This window comes from Artemia franciscana, chromosome 12 (genome assembly GCF_032884065.1).
Source record: "Artemia franciscana chromosome 12, ASM3288406v1, whole genome shotgun sequence".
In the NCBI taxonomy this organism is placed as follows: Eukaryota; Metazoa; Arthropoda; class Branchiopoda; order Anostraca; family Artemiidae; genus Artemia; species Artemia franciscana.
The window spans coordinates 29,958,876-29,980,163 of NC_088874.1; the positions used below are offsets into that span (position 1 = coordinate 29,958,876).

The 21,288-nt window shown below is 34.1% G+C and overlaps 2 protein-coding genes across 2 annotated transcripts in view; one reads left to right on the top strand and one right to left on the bottom strand.

Annotated features, from left to right (window-relative positions):
• Positions 1-21,288, top strand: part of LOC136033972 (probable phospholipid-transporting ATPase IIB) — a 128,812-nt gene that overhangs the window by 47,400 nt on the left and 60,124 nt on the right. The window contains exons 8-9 of the mRNA XM_065715001.1: positions 7,254-7,375; positions 16,197-16,419. Coding sequence (XP_065571073.1) covers positions 7,254-7,375; positions 16,197-16,419 — 345 coding nt within the window. The remainder of the gene's footprint in view (positions 1-7,253; positions 7,376-16,196; positions 16,420-21,288) is intronic.
• LOC136033971 (endocuticle structural glycoprotein SgAbd-1-like) lies at positions 507-4,000 on the bottom strand. Its single transcript, XM_065715000.1, has 2 exons — positions 3,923-4,000; positions 507-991 (listed from the first exon to the last, which is right to left on the bottom strand). Exons 1-2 carry the CDS (start codon positions 3,929-3,931, stop codon positions 680-682), a joined length of 321 nt encoding a protein of 106 aa, XP_065571072.1. The 5' UTR covers positions 3,932-4,000; the 3' UTR covers positions 507-679.

Here is a 21,288-nt window from a genome sequence, read left to right on the forward strand (position 1 = left end):
GTGTAGATTTCGGAGAGATTTAGGATTTGCCTGAATCAAACTGTGGCAAACTATGTGTAGACAATGAACAAAATCCATATTTCAAATTTATACTACATCTTGTAGTATAAATTTAATCATTCTACCAATATTGAAAACGAATCTCTGAGTTCCCTTTTATCCCAACCATACCCCTTCTTTACTGTCAGAACCGTGAGGTAGTTTCATACCTATAATTGGAAGAGTCTTTGATTTCCCCTTCCACCTCCCCCCCCCAAAAAAAAAAAAACAATCTAAAAAGTTATTCAATCTCACCAGCTAGAAATGTCATGCATATGACTATTAAGTCATATGCTTAATATATTAATAGTCTTAAAAGACTATTAAGTATAATAATTTTTTTTTTAGTAATGACAAAATTTGTCGATATTTGGAAAAAAAGATTTCAAGTCCATATTCACAAAAAGACGAAATATATGCCTGAAAAGATCGTTAGATATGAAAGTTTTAACCTCCTACCACAAATATCTGTTGCGAACACGTTTTATTAAAAAAAATATTAAAAATATATCAGTGCGAAATATTTGTTTTCAAAGCGAGCTAGAACCTGACCATCTCAACTATTCATTTGTTTTGCAAAATCACTAATTTAAATACCATTATTAAGCGCCTATTTGTACATTGTCTGTAACTTCTTAACTTATTGAGGGATTTTTGGTAAGTGGTCTCCCTGTGGCTGGAAGCCATTTTCATCAGCTACATATGTAAGAGAAATCACGGTGCCGTCAGGTGCTGTGTAACTGAAAGAGCCTGTTGCGGCAGTGCCAGGCTCGTCACCTGCTGGAACCTGTTTTCCAGTCTCTTCTGCCTTGATTCCGTTGCTGGTTTCGTATTTGTAAGCATAGCTACCATCTTCAGGATTTAGGTTAAAGTCTTGTGACACTATTTGTGCTTCTTCGTCACCTGCTGGAGCTGCGAAGGCAGCAGCAAAACAGAGAACAATTGCAAATACCTAAATTAAGAAGTGACTTAATGTTGTTCTAATATTTTATGTTTACACGGTAGGGACATGAAAAACAAATACGGTTGAAGAGCATTTTTAGGGGGGGGGGAGTCATTATATTCTTCACTTTTATTTTGCGAAATATCTGAACTCAGTGTTCCGATTTAAATGCCAGAAATAGGGTTAACGCTTTCAAAAAGTGGTACAATATTGAAGAAAGTTACAAAATTAAATCTTATGCCAGAGAACCTCAGAACAGGTTTATCAGCCTTGCCATTGCAAAATTTGGAATATATAATGAAAAATAATTGTTCGCTTCAGCAGCTTTAAGCTAAAATGAGTATGTGAATATCTCCCTCCCCCGATGAAAATCAAGGTTAATTTAATTTAATTGAGAAAATGTCTAGAAAGTTAAAAGAAAGGTCTGATCATAAAAAAAAGGAAAAATATTATACTTTAAGTAGATGCAACGTAGTTAATAAATTGCATCCTAATACAAGGCAGAAAAAAAATAGATTAAAAATAAATAAGAATTCTAAACACTGGCTGACCTGCAATTTTTTTTTATGTATCTCAAACAGTTTTGAAACTACAATTTCTGGATCTTTTTTTCCATATTTACTAATCAGTTTTGGGTTGCAGCATGTCCATGGTGGTATGTGGAGCAGGTATTTGGCAAGACGACAGAAGGTGGTATGGATTTTCACCTAATGCATTGCGTTTAGATAAAAAAACAAAACAAAAATAAACAAAAAAAAAACAGGCCAAGTTCAAATTCTTTATTATCCACTAAATTTTTTTCCACAATACTATCAAATTAATGACCCCTAGTGTGTGGGACAGTAGTGGGCCTAACAGTAAACGTACAGATTAAAATGTAAATTTAAATTAGATGTAAATTGTAATTGTAAATTTAACTGATTAAATATAAATGTAACGCACTAAATGATTACTGTACACGGGCCAAACAGTAAACGTTTAAACGCGCGAATTTGTCTGAAACAATAGTCTATTCGTTTTGTTTTTAGTCTTAATGATTGACATTATAGGCTTAAAAAATGTTTATCTTAAACATAGAAAATAAAACATTTAACATTAAGTGTATCACGGTCATTTTTTAAAACGTTTTATATTAAATAAATATTTACAATATATCTATTTATTTTGGGTGAACATTTCTGTGAACAGAAGGGATGAGGATCATTCTAAGACAATGCTTCCGCTATCTGAGAACTCCTCGGGGTTTTCCTAAGTCTCCCCGAAAGAAGATTGGCCTCTCCAAAATCTCTCCGAAAATTAGCCTTAATAAAATGAACTACTTGTGCGTAATGTTAAAGTTAATGCATTTTAATGTTGGTTTCAGGGGAGATCTTAAGGAATTCAATTTTTGTTTTGCGGTGAAATCTGTCCAATGCAACAATAAGTAAATTCCTTTTACCTGAAAGAAGCTAAAATTTAACGAGACTGTCCAAATAATTATTATGTTCATATGAAAGACATTATTTATTGTTAATTAGTAATTATTTCTCCGTTGATTATTTGAACTTTTTTTGGACAAAAGACCAAGGATGATTAACCTTATTTTTTTTCCGAAAAAGGAGAACCACGCTATTATTAATTTAAGATACATTTAAAACGACACCCCTCATCCTCAATTACATAGCTTGCTGCTTTGTTCTTCGCGTGGATAATTATCAATCGATCAATTTGTTTATTTTGGGTTTTTCTTAGTTTTGGTGAATTTCCTTTAGTTTCAAAGGTTTGAAATTAAATGCAGCATTTTTGTTTAAATTTATTTTTCCTTATGAAAAATTCAGCTAGTTGTCTTTTAACCAATGGGAAAGAGTTGCACAGTGCACACATTCCTGGTGACAGAAGGGATGGGGGTCTCTCTGAGACAGTGATTCCATCCCCAAATTTCAAATTTTCCCGAAAGAAGATTAGGCTCTCCAAGATCTCTCCGAAAATTCATGTTAGTAAAACTAACCATTTATGTATAGTGTTGAAGTTCGTGTATTTAATACCGTTGATTTTAGGGGAGATTCTGGGTAACCAAATGTTCTTTTAGGAGGAAACCCATTTTATGGAGCAATAACAAGTAAACTCTTGTTGAAAATGTTCGTAAAAATACTAGCAGAATATATACAATTTTATACTCTAGATCAATTTAATAAAACAATCATTAAGTAAATATAACATAATTTTCTTAGTATAATATAATAGTCTAATATAAAATCAATGAAATACTGTAACAAAAGGACTAAAAAATACTGGCAAGCAATAACAACATTTTCAAATGGTCCTTTTTACCACACATATTTCTGCTCTATTTCAGTATGTTACATTCACGACCAAAATCAGGAATGATAGGAGAAAAATAACACATTCCTTTAGGAAACGAGGAAAGTATTCTCCCACAAGGAGCATCTGATATCCTGCCCCTCCTTGTGAAAACATTTTGTACGTTGAAATATTTAAGAATCCAGAAGCTCTTGTCTTAAAATGGACTTCTCTTGAAAACTTCTCTCTGAGATACTCCCCTATCCCTCTATGACGTTTGGATTGTTCGTATCTATCACAAAAATTAAAATCTTTAACATCAAGTTTTGATATTTTGACGTTAAGACCTACTATTTTCAGCTTTACGCCTGGATTTTTCCAGTTTAGATAAATCCTATGATGCTTAGCTTATGAACGTAGATCAAAATTATTTCATATATAGGCCTATGATGAAAACTAAAAATTACTTGGAAAGTAAATTAATATTTACTCAAAAAAAGAAAAAAAAGGTATCTTTAATCCCTTAAAATTATTTCCCTCAAGTCCCCTATAATTGAAAAATATACTATCTGTTATATTGTTTATATATATAATATTGCTGCTGTATATATAAATGATATAATTAATTTATATAATGACATAATATATAATTTTACTCACTGGGTTCATGATTGCTTCTAGATCACTGTTACAGCTAAATAATCTCTACTGTGACTTATTGACTTTTTACTGTATATATATATTCAAAATGAAGGCTACAGAATTACCTCAGTTTAACTAGTTACAGGTTTGACAAACCTGTTTAAAAACTGCATCAGTTAAATAATAGGGGCCTTCTATACGTTTTCTTGTTTCTTCTTTTTGCTTGAGGTCGACAAGGATGCTTCTTCTATGACACGTGGTCAATGCACAAATGTGTTGCTACGTCAGGTTTCATTAGGAATTACTCTCAAATTTTTCTTTAAGTTATTTTTCATTTCCAACGATTTACTGCTACAGCCTACATTGAGAGTGGGATTCGTATTTGGCAAGAAGAACGAAGAATTTGGCGATAAAATAGTTAAACGAACTTCATATTTATTCTGTTCTTTTAAATGAAAGGGATTTGAAAATTCCTGGAGTTTCTGATCAAACCAAGAAACCTTCGTAAATATCTCATACGTTGAATGGAAGATAGATTTATTTTTCTAATCTTTACAGACTGATGGGAGGGGTAATAACAACCCCAAAAATCGAGATTAGTCAGAAGAAGCCCGACCTCTTTAAAATAAAAAAATAATGACCTATATATTTGATTATTTTTCACATTTAATATCCACACACCCCCCTCCCCCCGGAGAGAATTTATTGAAAGGTACAATTTTTTTCAGGGATTATTGTACCCAAGCCGTGTTAGATTTTTTTTTTTTTTTTTTTTTTTTTTTTTTTTTTTTTTTTTTTTACAAAAACATGAGCAGCAAATGGTACTTAGCCCTATAAGATAGGTTTTAGGAAGAAAGGGGGGCCAGTTCCGGAGTTGCTGCAATTGCTTTTCTTTTCAACCTATATTTTATTTTTTAACGTAATTATTATCCATTTCGGGTTTGATTCCTTCATATGTTGTGATTTATGAGATATATTTTGTTCATTATGAGATTGAATTCTTTATGCGACTTAATTAACGTAATTTGAACGTAACTATTATCTATTTCGGGTTTGATTCTTTCATATATTGCGATTTCTGTTCAATATGAGATTGAATTCTTTATACGACTTAATTTCGGCTCGTTTATAATTTTAACATTGTTGTTGTTGATAATTTTCTTTTAATGTTTAATTAATATCATTATGATGCTGAGAAAAGGCAAAGAGGTCGAACTTTCCAGTGGAAAAATTTATCCACAGAAGTATGGACGAGCCGTGCCAGTTTGTTTCAAGCAGTGATTTCTAAAAACTTGATTTTATTCAGCCCATAGCCAGTACTAATGACACAGTACACATCAAGCCAGCCTTTTCCTTTTTTCCAGAGGAAATTCTAATCATCTCAAATTTCTCAAAGTAATTTTACCTACAATGGGAGTCAATTAGTAAAGTCAAATCTGCATGCTAACACGAAAACGAAAAAAAAAAAAAAAAAAAAACACAAACTAGGATATATTTGTCCACAAACAGGGGAATTGGGGAGAGTTTCGCCTTCCCTCATCCTGCAAAGATAGGTCCAAATTTCCTAAATTGGGTCCAAAAAATGAACTTTTTTTTCTGAAGGTACATGCTTATATTTTTTTCATTAGAGGGGGCTTTAGAGGGTTTGTTTTATAAGGGGTACGGGCTCAAGGACGTCAAACACTTGAATCCTAAAGATTTTGAATTGTTCCCTGACTCAAATTTAAACAACGTGGCTTGTCATCTATTTGCTAAATAATTACTTAATTTTTTTGATTTTGGCCGTCTATATCGCGACGTTATCTTAATCCACCTCAATATGTTCAAAACTTCTCTCTTCACCCCGTCCCACGAAGGTTCAATTTCTTTCTAAAAACTTTCTGTGACCTTTTTCTACCCCATTCGTTAGCGACCTACCTTTTGCTTTGTCCCAGATGCATGGCAAAACGGAAAGTCGTTGGCAATCTGCCATTTTGCATTGGTAAATAGCCATCTTAATCTTTCTTTCATTATAGCGCTAGAAAGGGGAATAGAACTACATTTTATGAACAGCTTCTCGCGTGGCCTATGGTCAGACGAACGGGCACCTGAAACCATTCTCTGTCCTATCAAAGTGCCCACGTGGGCCAACTGCGATGATTATAGGTTTTATTAGTAAAGAGAAACCTTAGCTACGTTAACTACGTTAATTAATTAGTTAACATTAACTACGTTTAACTAATGACTAAAAACCATAGTTCACATAGCATTTCAACATAGTTCAAACTTTTGGTTACGGACAATGTCTTTCACAAAATGTTATTGCTCACCCTTTGGCAGGGTGAGAAAAATAGAAAAAACAAGTTATTGACAAGACAAAAGGATACACCGTTGACTTTGTTTGACTTTTACTTGACTTACTTAATTTATTTTTTTACGAATTTGCTCAAATGGTACTTAACTAAATTGACTTAATTCGCCTTTTTTGGGTTGTTAGTAGGTATTTCAGTCTCAAAAGCTGTAGCGGCGTTCAGAAACTCGGCTTATGTCTTCATAGCGCAAATGCTATTTGTTCTTCTATGCTCAGTGCATATGTTAGTTTGAATGCTAGGCGGTAACCCGAGATAATATTTTAGTAGGAGAGGATATAATTTTTTAGGGACATATTTTTATTTTATGCAAAAATCAGCTTAATTTGTGGTATTGATCAGAGTTGCCCCTTCATCAATACTTCGCTCTTTACGCTAAAGTTTGATATATTGTCCCAATTCTTTAAGAACGATTCTTGAAACATAAGGGTCGTTTAGTTAGAACAATAAGAAGCTGTTTTTGAAAAATAAAAAAAAAAACTTTAGCACGAAGACCGAAGTATTGAGGATGGGACAACCCCCCTTATATAAGTAATAATTTCTATTCGTATCAAGTTATGATGTTGCTCCTTACTTTAGGTTGATTTTTTTTTTTTTTAGTTATTCAATTACAGATTGAAGCCAAAGCAGACCCATAATTAGACGATTGTTGCTCTTATTTCTAGTGCAGTTATTACTACATTCTTTTTGGAGAATGACTAAATATAATTTATATCTCAAGTTAAGAAAAAAGTGTTTTCTCTGGATCTAGAAGAATAATTGGTGTATTAAAAACAAGGGGAAAAACCAAGAAAACATAAAAGCAAAAGAACAAATCTATGTTTACAGATTTTTATTCTTGTTTTTAAATATGATATACCCGAATACCTTACATTCGCTTTCGGGCGTTTTTTTAAAGGGAGCTTTACATTAAAAATCCTTTTGTTTCTCCCTTTCCGAATCTAACATATTTGTGTGACTAAATCTGTATGATTGGGTTATCAGTTAAATTTCTTTTCTAGGTTCTATTTGGCGCTGTAATTTCTCTAGCTTCTTTGATGCTGTGCCTAAAAGGTTTTGACGGCCCCTGGTATAAATACATGTTCAGATTCGTTCTTCTCTTTTCGTATTTAATTCCCATCAGGTACTGTCATTTTTGCTCTTTTATTTCTAATATAAAATTTGGTTTATTAATAAGGTCTTTGCTACAAAATTTATTTGTCGTAGAGGCAGTATTTAAGGAATAGGTTGAGCTATGGTCCTTCCCCACCTTAAAAAAAAAAAATAGAAATCAAGTCTAAAAAAAGACTGATTAACCCAGAAAAGTTGCAATACCAGAGAGTAACATACATTTTATCCCCTGTTGGTATTGATTCCAGTTGGCAGAGGGCCAGATTAATTTTACTCTCTTCTGATTTTCATGAAATCAGGTAGTGGTTGTTTCAGCAAGAACTTTGACGATTTTAGGCCAATATATACATTTTGGACCCACCCTACTCCCTGTTAAGAATTTCCTAAAGAAAATTCAGTTGCATAAATGGGCTGCTAATTTTTCAATATTGTTGTTGATGCCATATCATGTTGGGTCACCAAAAATTACACGGCTTGGTGATGGAATGTTGCAACCTCTATTTTGTAATAGATGTCTCTTCGGGCGTTCATAATCTATACTATAAGGCGCTTTTTTGTGCTATGCATTTCAAAACAAGTGGTATGAAAGTTTAAATGTTTGGCCAGCTCTGGCATGAAAACTCAAGAGGGGGAGAAGGGGGCTGAGAATTTGAGCATTCTAGCATTCTTTTCTTTAATTCCTTATTTCTTTACCCTCATTTATCCTTATTTATTCTTAATCCTTATTTATCCACTTCTTAAGCGGAAGCAAGGCGCTTTTTTGTGCTGTGCATTTCGAAACGAATGATATGAAAGTTTAAATATGTGGCCCGCTATGGCAGGAAAACTCAAGGAGGGGGAGGAGGGGGTTGAGAATTTGAGCATTCTAGCATTCTTCTAGAATCCTTATTTACATACGGTCCATTGCAATCTAACCAGTCAGACAAAGATTAGGTCGTCATCGAGCGGGTTATGAACGCTTCACAAGAAAGGACTTAAAGGAAAAAGGAACTTAACAAGAGGGATTAAAGAGCTAAATTCTGATCCTCGAGCGGGTTATGAACGCTTCACAAGAAAGGGCTTAAAGGAAAAAGAAACCGCACAGGAGGGATTAAAGAGATAAATTCTGATCCTCGAGTGGGTTATGAGCGCTTCACAAGAAAGGGCTTAAAGGAAAAAGAAACTTCACAGGAGGGAGTAAAGAACGACGAAGACCACACTGCCTTTCCATCACAAACACCAAAAACAAGAAGAACAATAGGGAATTTCTCAAGACAGTGGGAAACAGCGGGAAATAAATAAATGGAAATGGAAATGACCCTTTTTGGAAATGGGTATCCTCTTTTATTTATTAATAATACAATTAACCGTAGAGTGAAAAGACACTCCCAAAAAATTGACGATAATTTACCATGTGAGAATCCCGATAAGCCCCAAAACATAATTTACCTCCCAAATATCCCAAAAATCACTAGAAATCTTAAAAAAGTATGCACACAAAATAATCTGTATGTTGTACTTACCAATAATTTGAAAATCATAAATCTCCTAAATTCTGGTAAAGATAAGACTCCAGTTACTTGCCAAAGAGGTGTCTATCATATACCATGCGACTGTGGCAAATTATATGTAGGGATAACCCACCAGAATTTCGAGAAACGCCTACAACAACATAAAGATGATATCACCAAAGCTCTGAATTCTAATATTACTTCTGTTTCTTTTGATTCTGCTTTAAGCAGCCATGTTTTCGAAAATCCTAACGACAAAATACTTTTTGAAGAATCCGCCATTATTGGCAATGATCTAGGCATAAAGCAAGTAGTTCGAGAAACAATTGAAATCAGACTTGAGATTAATAATAATATTTCCTTAAATAGGGATTTAGGAGAATATTCACTGAATGCTGTATACTCAAATTTAATTAAAAAGGACCTTACAAAATATTATAAAAAACAAATAGATATAACACAGAACCTGTCACAAATAGACCTATGAGATCAGCAGCGAAAAAAGCTAGGCTGGCATTACAAACGTGCTTTTAAATCATTTTTTTTGCATTTGAATGAATTGCCTCGTTTCATCACAATTTATTTATCAGTCCTGGTTGAACTTTGCTGAGGGAAGGATGTTGGGATTGTTTTGAAAAACTGTTCATTTTAGTTTTATTGATTTTATCCTCTTGTAAGGTGTTTTTTCTTATTTGTATTGCTGAGGACGGTCCTTGGACATAGGGCCGAAATATTCATTCTAATTTGTTTCCCACTGTCTTGAGAAATTCCCTATTGTTCTTCTGGTTTTTGGTGTTGGTGAGGGAGTTAAGAGCTAAATACTGAATAGATTGGTGGAAGGAGGAGCGTTTAGAGCTTTGTTGGCCTCAGGTGGCTTTGTGCTGCTATAAATTATCATTAGCCTTACTACTTGCAGTTACTCTTTAGTATAATGATTGTCAGATCTGCTCTACGCCCAGTTGGTTTCTGGTTTGTTTTTGCACGGGATTGCTTTTTTACTTTTGTTTTGTTATGACAGGGTCAAGAGGGAATGAAATGTTTTTTTTGGAGGGGACAGGGATAGTTGGTGGTTGAGACGAGTATAATGAAATGAATGCATTAAGATGAAATGGGGGATAATTTGAAAAACATTCTGGCTTCAATTGAGGATGGACGGGACTGAAGGCCCTTCTGACACTCCGTACGTGATAGCACTTTTTCTACGCATAAACGTCTTGGCTAGATTGATTTGGTAGCAGAAACGATGAATGAATCGGTAATATGGCTAAAACATTTTTATCCTATTTGGATGAATGAGAAAAAGACATGATATTTTATCCAATGTTGGTGAAATCGTTATAATGATTTACTGGCTGACTATTTTTTTTTAAGAAACTGATTTCCATTGTTGGCGAAAAGAATTTTAATAGCTGTTAAATCTGAGTCTATAAAAAATTATTTGTTAGTCATAACTCAAAATTAGAAATAGAAAAGAAAAAATTGAAGTAAATGATTTTTCACACTCTTAAAAAACAATGATGCGTGTGAAAGATATTTAAAGACATATACTAAGTTAAAAGAAACAGATTTTATGCTGAATAAAAAATGAAACCAAAAATGAACTTTAAATGTACTAAAAATAAAACTGATATTCAACTCAAGCTCAAAACCAAAAGAAATTACCTGATATATGAACTGGAAAGTCGTCCATCTTGTACATCAATTATAGCGCGAGTATCATTCGCCCTTTACTGAAAGCAATGTGTGTTTTATTCGATTTCTCTTTTATCATTATAACATTGTTATATAAATAGATTAACGAAAACTCTCGAAATTAATGCGATTATATTTTATAATATGTATCTAGTTCCATCAACTGCTATACAGTATACGCTATAGTTGGATTCATAGTTTCTTCACTCTAAACATATTCCTTTACACCCTCCCGAGATTTTCTTTTAAATCCTTCCTTATGACCTCTTCCCACCGTATTTAGGGTGGGAAGAGACTCCCTTCATACCCCTAGAATGAGGGATAGCACCATATTTTTGTACAGCTTACTGTTTGAAATATGATCAGTCAAACATGCACCCAAAAGAATCCGTGAACAATTTCTCTGGAAATCATCTAAAAAATTCTCCTCCGTCTTCCAGAACGCCCATATTTCACAACCATATCTGACAACACTGTTATCGCAGCAGCATCCAATATTTTTATCTTGGTTTGTTTACTTATCTTCATATTCTTCTAAACTTTTCTCGACTGCAAAAAACACCCTGGGCCTGAACTTTTCTAGCTTTAACATCTTCTTGGCATCAACCGTCTTTACTAACAATGCTACCTAGGTTAGTGAAGAAAACCGCCTGATCTGCGTTCTCGTTTTCTAACATCAGCTCTTCATCTTCATTTATTCCTAGTCTAAGTGACTCAGACTTCTTAACATTAATTTTCAAATCTACACTCATCCAGAATTCTCAAAATCTTCCAAAAATTATTAAATCTACTAATTTTTTCCTCTAGTATACTTAAACCATCAGCATAACCTAAGTCTAGGAGGATTTTACGTTGCCATTCGATTCCATACTCTCCCATAGCCTTTGCTGTGCTCCTTAGGAAAAAGTTCCTCAAAATTATCCATACAAATGGGGTTAGACCGTAACCCTGCTTCAGTTCTGGTTCAATCTCAATATCAGCTACTAACCTCATTTTCTATCTTACAAGACAAGATCTTTAATTGACAAATTACATAATAAATAACTTTCTAAACTGGGCGACGGGGAGCAGAGTTCGATGTGTCGGCCATAAAACAGAGGTACGAAATTGCTGAAATAATAAAGAAAAAGAAAAAAAACATACAAGGTAGGTGATAACAGAGGAGGCCACCCCAGCGCGAGAACACCACAGCAAAATTTATACTAATATCTATTATTCATCAATCGCAACATCCAGACAAAGAAATATTTTTAAATATGTTTTTTCAAAGAAAATCGACTCTTGCAAACTTGGGGCATATCTTCTAAATTAACCTTAAGCACAACAATATTGCACTGCCAAAAAGGAACAATGCACACTTTTTGCCCCTTTTTGCTTTAGCCTTTTAACTTCAGCTTTGCATTACCTTTGCTCTACTTTTGTATTTTAGTTAGAAATCTAGTTCTATATTATTTTAAAATGATTCTACTCCATGAAACACTGCGTTGTCATTGATACTAGTTAGTTTCCAATAATGGACATCAATGAATCCCCAAACAATACCTGCTATCGGGAATCCTTTTGTCCTTGGGGAAATAATACTGTACCCACCCTGCCTTTTTTTTTTTAAAGAACTATCTCCATAGATTATTAACAAGTGTAAGGTAAAAAAAAGGTAAAGGATACGGCATTAGACTTTACAGTCCGTACCGGCGGTGCTGATCTCCGTTTCTTGGCCCTTCAGCCAGGAAGTGCAATGGGGGGCTGGGGGCCAGCCATCCTGTGCTTTCGCACACCCTTCCTTATTAAAAAGAGTAGAAGTTTAAACATTTCAATCGAGCATTTTATTTACTTTTGGTTACTAAATTAAGTAATAATGAAAAAAGACGATTTTTTATTTTATTTCGGATGTAGATTTTATAGATTTTTCACACGACCGTTGTTTTTTAAGAGTGTGGAAAATTTTTTTCTTCAATTTTTTCTTTTCTATTTCTAATATTGAGTTATGGTTAACATTTCTTTTTATAGACACAGGTTTAACAGCTGTTAAAATTCTTTTCAACAAGAATGAAAATCAGTGTCTTAAAAAAAATAAAATAATAATCAGCCAGTAAATTATCATAATGATTTCACCAACATAATTTGATAAAATATCATGTCTTTTTTTCATTCATCCAAATAAGATAAAATGTTTTATCCATATTACCGACTTACTCATCGTTTCTAATACCAAATTAATCCAGCCAATATGTTTATGAGTAGAAAAAATACGAATGAATCAGCCATTCGTTTTTATATTATATGGGGTTTGAATTTTTACTTTTTTAATATTGTTTCGTTCATTTTGTAAAACAAAAAAACTCTTATAGAAGATGCTAAAGAACTGATTTTCATTTAGTGGTTATATAGACACGTGTCGATGAGGTATATTCCTTAAAAAAAAGGTAAGGTTATGGCGTTTATTACCCTTCCCCCGTATTACTTTGAGGAAATTCGTGGAACGATGAAAAGTTTGGTCCTGAAAATACTGTCTTGGAAGGTGGATAAATAAAAAAAAACTAGTTTTTTTAACTGAAAGTAAGGAGCGACATTAAAACTTAAAACGAACAGAAATTACTCCGTATTTGAAATGGGTTGTCCACTCCGCAATCCCTCGCTCTTTATGCTAAAGTTTTTAATTGTTTAAAAAAGTAGAACTATGGCAAAGAGTCAAACTTTAGCGTAAAGAGCGAGGGATTGCGGAGAGGACAATCCATTTCATATACGGAGTAATTTCTGTTCGTTTTAAGTTTTAATGTCGCTCCTTACTTTCAGTTAAAAAAACTAGTTTTTTTATTTAATTTCTGAACGTTTTTGAATTAATGCATGTTTGACTTTGGCTCTCCGCACATAAATTATTAAAATGCAATTTGCATATTAATTCTTTTTTTGGCAGTGGGGAATAAGGGGTGGGGAAGGAGCCCTGTTGCTCTCCAATATTTCGGTTACTTAAAAAGGCAACTAGAACTTTTAATTTTTAACGAACGTTTTTATTAGTAAAAAAAATTATGTAACTTAAGAATTAACTTATGTAACAAACTTTTATATTCTTATATTTTTATTATGTATATGAGGGGGTTTATCCCCTCGTTAATACCTCGCTCTTTACACTAAATCTTAAGTTTTATCCCAATTCTTTAAGAATAACCCCTGAATCAGAAAGGCCGTAGAATAAAAAGTTTAAATTACTAAAAATACTTTAGCATAAAGAGCGAGGTATTTATCTTCTCCTAAATACCTCGCTCTTTATGCTAAAGTATTTTTAGAACCCCTCATATACGTAATAATCTCTGTTCGTTTTAAGTTTTAATGCTACTCCTTACTTTCAATTGAGAAAACTTTTTCATGTTTATTTTTTCATTGTTTTTTTTTTAATATTAATGCTAGAAAATCCCGCGCCCTTTTCATTGAATTTCTCTTCCCCCCATGACATATTCCTCCAAGGAAAGATCCTCCCACATAGCCCCCTCCCCTCAACCCCACTCCCAAACCAAAAAATCCCACTGAAAACGTCTGTACGGTTCCCAATAACCATTACTGTATGTAAACACTGGTCAAAGTTTGTAACTTGCAGCCCCTCCTCCAGGGACTGTGGGGGAGTAAGTCATCCCCAAAGACATAGTTATTATGGTTTTCGACTCTGCGGAACAATATGGCTATCTCAAAATTTTGATCCGTTGACTTTGCGAAAAAATGAGCGTGGGAGGGGGCCTAGGTGCCCTCCAATTTTTTCGGTCACTTAAAAAGGGCACTAGAACTTTTCACTTCTGTTAGAATGAGCCCTCTTGCGACATTCTAGGACCACTTGGTCGATACGATGAGCCCTGGGAAAAAAAGAAAACAAAATAAAACAAATAAACACGCACCCGTGATCTGTCTTCTGGCAAAAACTACAAAATTCTACATTTTTGTAGATAAGAGCTTGAAATTTTTGCTGTAGGGTTCTCTGATACGCTGAATACGATGGTGTGATTTTCGTCAAGATTCTGTGACTTTTAGGGGGTGTTTCCTCCTATTTTCCAAAATGAGGCAAATTTTCTCAGGCTTGTAACTTTTGATGACAAAGACTAAATTTGATGAAACTTGTATATTTAAAATCAGCATGAAAATCCGATCAAAATTCTGTTTTTTAGAGTTTCGTTTACTATTGAGCCGGGTCGCTTCTTACTACAGTTTGTTACCACGAACTGTTTGATTGTCCACATCTTTCAATTACTCAGAAACGAAAGCAAGTGACCCTTGTTTTTATTGCTTATGGATTTAAAATAATGAAAATTCAGTTCATATGTAGGTTCAGGTGTGAAAAAATGTAAAAATCTAAAGCTGAGTATGTTTTAGTACATATGTTGTGTTTTTATCAGAACTTAACCGTATCTTTTAGGTAAAATATACTTCTACTGCTGCTACTAAAAACCAATTTCACCACCAAGCTGCCTAAGTTCAACATAGTTATTAGCTCCTCGTAACTTGTACAACAATAATTTTAGCGTAAAATATGGTTCGATCACACCTTTTGGGCCATGATAAAAGAAGGTTAAAGATGTCCTGGCCATTTTTTACGAATGAAAGGCTATAGATTGATACAAATCTAAAATAGAATAGGAAGAGACCATAAGAAAGGATTCGAACGACATTGGAACTTCACTGAATTGAGTAGAGAAGCATTGAATTAAGATATAGCCTATAGATAGCCAATCCTAAGTCTCGACAATTTAATTTTCGTTTTAAATATCTCTGTGGGCATACCGTGGCAATAATTTAATGGACTTGAGTTTCAAAGGTCCGTAAAAGAAAACTAGACACTGCCTTGTTCTGTTAATTGATTCGACAGAATAAACAAAGTTACAAGGGAAAAAATACAGTATTTTCGGGGGTAAGTCATATTTTATTTGACTTTTTTTAAGTATTGGAACCCTCCTGGAAATATCTTGAAAATAAAGTAATTGAAGCGGTCGTCAAATGTCCAGAAAGTGGAAAAAACCTCGCTAATCCCGCAAACTGATTCAATAGATAAAGCAAAAGTAAAAAGAAGATATTTACATTTAAAAACAAAAAACAAAATAACATTGAATTTTTTTCGAATTTGATAATTTAACATATAACAGAAATTATAATGGGGAAAGCGTATTATGCCTGGTGTATTCAGTGTCGAATTCCAGACACTGTTGTCAGCTCTGTTGTCAGAAAAAAAAAACTTTCAATTTTTTTTAAACAAACCTTCACTGTTGTCAGAAACAACAAAAAAAACATTCAAATTTTTTTTTCAAATTTGATAACTTAACATACAACAGAAATTATAACCTTTGTTTATTTCAGTTTGCGTGTGAACTTGGACATGGGAAAAGCGTATTATACCCGGTGTATTCAGCCTGATGAACGAATTCCAGACACTGTTGTCAGATCTGTTGTCAGAAACAACAAAAAAAAAATGTTCTATTTTTTTAACAATCTGTTAACAAAAAAACATTCTATTTTTTTTAAACAAACATTCACTGTTGTCAGAAGCAACAAAAAACATTCAATTTTTTTTTCAATTTCTTTTTTAAACAAACATTCACTGTTGTCAGAAAAAAAAAACATTTCGAATTTGATAACTTAACATACAACAGAAATTATAACCTTCGTTTATTTCAGTCTGCGCGTGAACTTGGACATGGGAAAAGCATATTATACCTGGTGTATTCAGCGTGATAAACGAATTCCAGACACTGTTGTCAGATCTACAACCATAGCCGAAGAATTAGGCCGGATCAGTTACCTCCTTTCTGACAAGACTGGAACCTTGACTCAAAATGTTATGCATTTCAGGAAGCTTCATTTAGGCACAGTTTCTTACAGCAATGAAACATTTGACGAAGTAGGTATCTATCCCATAGAACTTTTTGTGGTTAATGGGCAATTCAAATTTCAAATGCTAAATGCATTAACTCCACTTTGAATCAAATTTAACCAACCAAATCAAAATGCAATATATAACTAAATTTACTAGTCATGGGGAAGTGAAAAATATGTTTTTACTTTAAATAAGAGTAGGTTAACTTTCAGTCTACGAAAATTCAAGAAATATTGTATCTATTGATACCGTTCCGAGATTCAAACAGTGGGGAATTTGAATAGTTATGATTTTTTCCATTGGCAACGCCATCATTTGATTTTCAAAATAGATGTCATCGATGTACCAGAATTTTGTTTTTTGTGCTAGCTAGACTCAACTTAGTAAAGACCGAAACTCTAGCCCTTAGTAACCGTCTTGTTGGAAAAAGATCCTTCAAGTGAGAAAGAATCGCCATTTAAAGTTGATTCAGGAATGGTTACTTGTATTTCGATGAATCTGAATGGTAAAAATTAGACGTGAAAAACATTAATCGGGATTTCCAGAAAATAACCTATAATATCACAAAACGTGTATTGGATTGAAATGACAACTGTATCACCATCGGAATCACCGTAGCCAAAAACCCTGTACGGGAAAGGATTACAATTCTCCATCTTGAGCAACAAGAAAAATCACTTTCTCGAATGTGAAGCAGTATTATCATTATTATTATTGTTTATTGAAAGCCCGTCTTTGTACAAAAAGAAAATGACGGAGCACTACAAAGAGGAAAAAAAAACAACACAAAAGCAAAATATCACTATACAGCTATACGAGGTGACCATAGTTGAAGAAGCTAAGCATTACCTAAATCTTTTGGTTGTCTTTCTCCATAAGTTTAGCAACAGCAACAGTAGGAACTGCTATGTTAAGACCGCTGATGAGTTTTGAATTGCATGTTCAAGTTGGATATTTCATTAGGTATTTTGCGAAACGAAAAAAAGTGGAGCGGATTTTCAATTTATCCACATTTGCAAGAATCTTCCAGAAGGGTGCAATGTAGATGACGTGGGGGGGAGCAACAGTGCTGTACATTGTTACGAGATAAAAGCGACTGAAACGAAGCTTAGCAGACACTATGGAAGCATAGGAAGCTAATATGCGGCGTTTAACGATATCTCTTTGGAGATGACGAGTATGAGAAATGGTATTTCCAATGGGAATACCAAGATAACGATTTGGTCAGACGGGCAGATCTCTAAATTTTCAACTGCAAGTTCATGAGGAAGTGGGCCTTTTCAGTTCAAAAGCACGACGTCGGACTTTGCAGCGTTAAATTCAAGACCAGATTTTAGATATTCTGCTTGTAATTTTTGGAAAGTTTCAGAAACTTTATCCAAAGTTCAGCTAATGTAAAAATGTCATCAGTGTAAGTGAGTAAGGAGATATTGAGGCCATAGAGAATGCAAGACATCTCACATTGGTCCTGAGCTTCAATGACATAATTATTGAAATAACAAGGTAAGGCAATTGCATTTTGCCTGGCTCCCCTCTTAGCTGGTAGAATTCTATCCAGTGACCTTGCCATTTCATCTTCCTTAAGAGGGATTTTAAGACGGATTCGTAGCTTAGCACACATACCCCTTTGAGATATAATGATAGCCGGGTTTACTCCTCTTTTTACATCTTTCAAAACATAAGGACGTTGATCAAGGAGTAAAAGGTGTGGCAAACATCATGACTTGCCAAGGCGAGTGAACTACTTGTACAAGAAGCGTCAAGCAGAGCATTGCGAAAAACTGCAAGGGCGTCTGAAAGCCAAACTGTGGAGGCGTATAACATTTTTCTTCAAGCTCTTTTGTAAACTGTAGTTTATAAAGCTACATAAAATGGTTGAAACATGTATGGGCACGAAAAATTAGCATTGATGAGAGATGTTTCGCTCTTTTGAGATAGGAGAAAGATGTTCCACGAAGAATGTTGACGGAACCAAGCCTTGTGTAAAAAGTATCTGCAGCGGTAACGTGAGATGTTATAAAAGTGAAGGACACCATTTTTTATATTTAAAGTGTGAATTCCTGTGCCTCGTGACATCTTTTGCTTAAGGTACATAGTAGCATCAGCCTTAGAAATTACAGACACTGTAAAATCAGAGTCAGAGAATACATAAAAAACTTAGTCAAACTCTTCAGAAGATTTGTGTTCAAGTTGGAGGTCTGGTGGCCTCAGAAAGAACATAACTCAGATGAGGAACATCAGCAGCGGAAAGGGAGCTCTTGGGGATCCTCGGACGGAGTGTCGATCAAAGCAAATAAGGGCTATCTTTGGTTTTTTGTACTGACAGTTCCATGATTAGCTTGCGGCGGTTTTGAAGTTCCTTGGCAAACTTTTTCTTTGTTGCGATGCAGATGGAATAAACAGAACCAGATTGTGGTCGGCAGCATTCAATCCATAGCCAAAACTTTGCTGAATCACAAGATTGAGAGAGACTTTGATTTTCATACCTCTTGGGAACTGAAAAAGAATTCGTTTTTCCTCAGCGGGCAACTCAGCATTTCTACCCAAAGTTTTTAAAGCAGCTGTACGGGAAGTATTTTAAATCAGACGAATGCAAATACCTTTTGCGGCAGTATAATACAAAGGTGTGCAAAAAAAAGAAGAACAGCATTTGGGTTTTCTTCATAATGGTTGCAGCAGTAACTACAACCAAGTAAAGAGCGAACTACACCCCATAGCTACCAAAGTTAAAAAACGCATTAAAAAAACCGCCTAGGGAAAAATTGCCATCTGACACTGATTCAGGAATGGTAACTATCATTTCGGTTTGTCGTAAAAGTACAAAGTTTATTGCGAAAAGAAATTTATGGTGATTTTGGAAAAAAAGCCGGAAACCCCTCGAAAATGGCGTCAGATCAAAATGAAAAGTGTACCATTGGGATCAACGTAGTCGAAAATCATACACAGGGAAAATACAGTCCCCCTCCTTGAACGACAAGAAAATCACTTTTTTGCATCGGTAGCACCGATATGTCTCCCTTTTTTCTATTTTTTTCCAGACATAGCGGATTACCAGAACATCATAGAGAGATGCTTAATGTGCTATTTCTTTTTTTGTCTTTTCTCAAGGAACTTTTTGTGCCATATCTCAAGGGGTGGCACTAGCAGGCTAACAGAATATCGTAGACAAATTTTTATAGCTCATATAAAAGATCCTGTTCATATATACGGTCTTTCTATAAATTCCATCATCTGCAAGTTCCAAATGGCACTAAAAACGGCACTTTTGCTTCCATGTCCCAAGTAGAAAAGCTTGGACTATTGGGCTAGCAGAACTTATAAGAGTGATGTTTAATGGACCATTTGAAATCTATTGCTCATATATGCGTTTTTTTTTTTTTTCAATTTTACCATTTGTAAGTGCGATATAGAATTGAAAACAACACATTTGGTGCCACTTCTGCTCTGCAGCACAAAACAGATACTATTGTAATTGTTATGTTTTAGAACAAAACACAAAATCGCAAAGAAAAGAAGAACGAGGAAAATAAACAGCCAGTGAAAAAAATTAAACCGAAAATAAACCAAATATATATATATATATATATATATATATATATATATATATATATATATATATATATATATATGTATATGTATATATATATATATATATATATATATATATATATATATATATATATATATATATATATATATATATATATATATATAAAAACAAACCTTAAAACAAAGCGCAAAACTAAAAGATGATGATCCTTTCTCAGTAACGGTTTTATTGGTCTAATCTGCAATGAGGACGGTCTTGCGGAGGTCTTGACCGAAATTTTTGCATAATTTTCAATTTTTTCAGTCGCTGTTTATTGTCCTCGTTCTTCTTTTCTTTGCAATTTTGTGTTTTCATTAGCCAGTATGGTCTCAGAAATTATTTATGTTCCAGAACCCTTAACGGGAGGTTTAAAAGAACCCCCTCCCGTACACTCCTCTCCCAGCCTCTTTAGTAAGTTTCATAAATCGTCTGCTCATCAGTATGCTACTCAAAAATTAGCAGGCTACCACACCATCGTAGATAGATGTTTAATGGCTCAATTAAAAGCTATTGCTTATGTTTACTAGGTTTTTACAAATTCTACCATCTATTAGATTTCACAGATTCCAATGTTATCTTGTTTCTGGGCAGAATTTGCAATGAACTATTTGTCATGGTTGGAGCATTAGCTGCAACCCAGCAAAGAGCGAACCACAACCCATAGTAACTAAATCTAAAAAACATTAAAACGGTCTTTTTTCTTCTTTTTTCCAGGCCTAGCGGGCTACTAGAACAGCATATAGAGATGTTTAAGAGCTCAATCAAAAGCTATTTCTCATATGTACGTGGTTTATATCAATTCCGCCGTCTGCAAGTGCCATATGGCACGAAAAAAGGCTTTTTTTATGCCATATCTCAAGGGGTGGGGCTAGCGGGCTATCAGAACATCTTAGATAGATTTTTGATAGGTCAAATAAAGAATATTGCTCATGTCTACGTTCTTCTATAAATACCAGCATCTGCAAGTTTCAAATGGCACTTTTGGTGTAATGTCTCAAGTGGAAAAGCTAGGATTAGTGGGCTACCAGAACTTTTTAAAGGGATGTTTTATGGCTCATATGAAAAAATTTGCTCATATCTACTTGCTTTTTATCAATTCTACCATCCGTAAGTGAGATATAGCACTGAAATTAACACTTTTGGTGCCACTTATTTAGCGGAAAATCTTGGAAGTATAAAACGGTATCATTGTAAGTAATAATTATGATCCAAAACCCTTAATTGGAGGTTTGGAAGATCACCTCCTGCATGTTCCTCCTCCAAGCCCCCTTAATAAGCTACGCAATTAAAATGCTACAAACGCC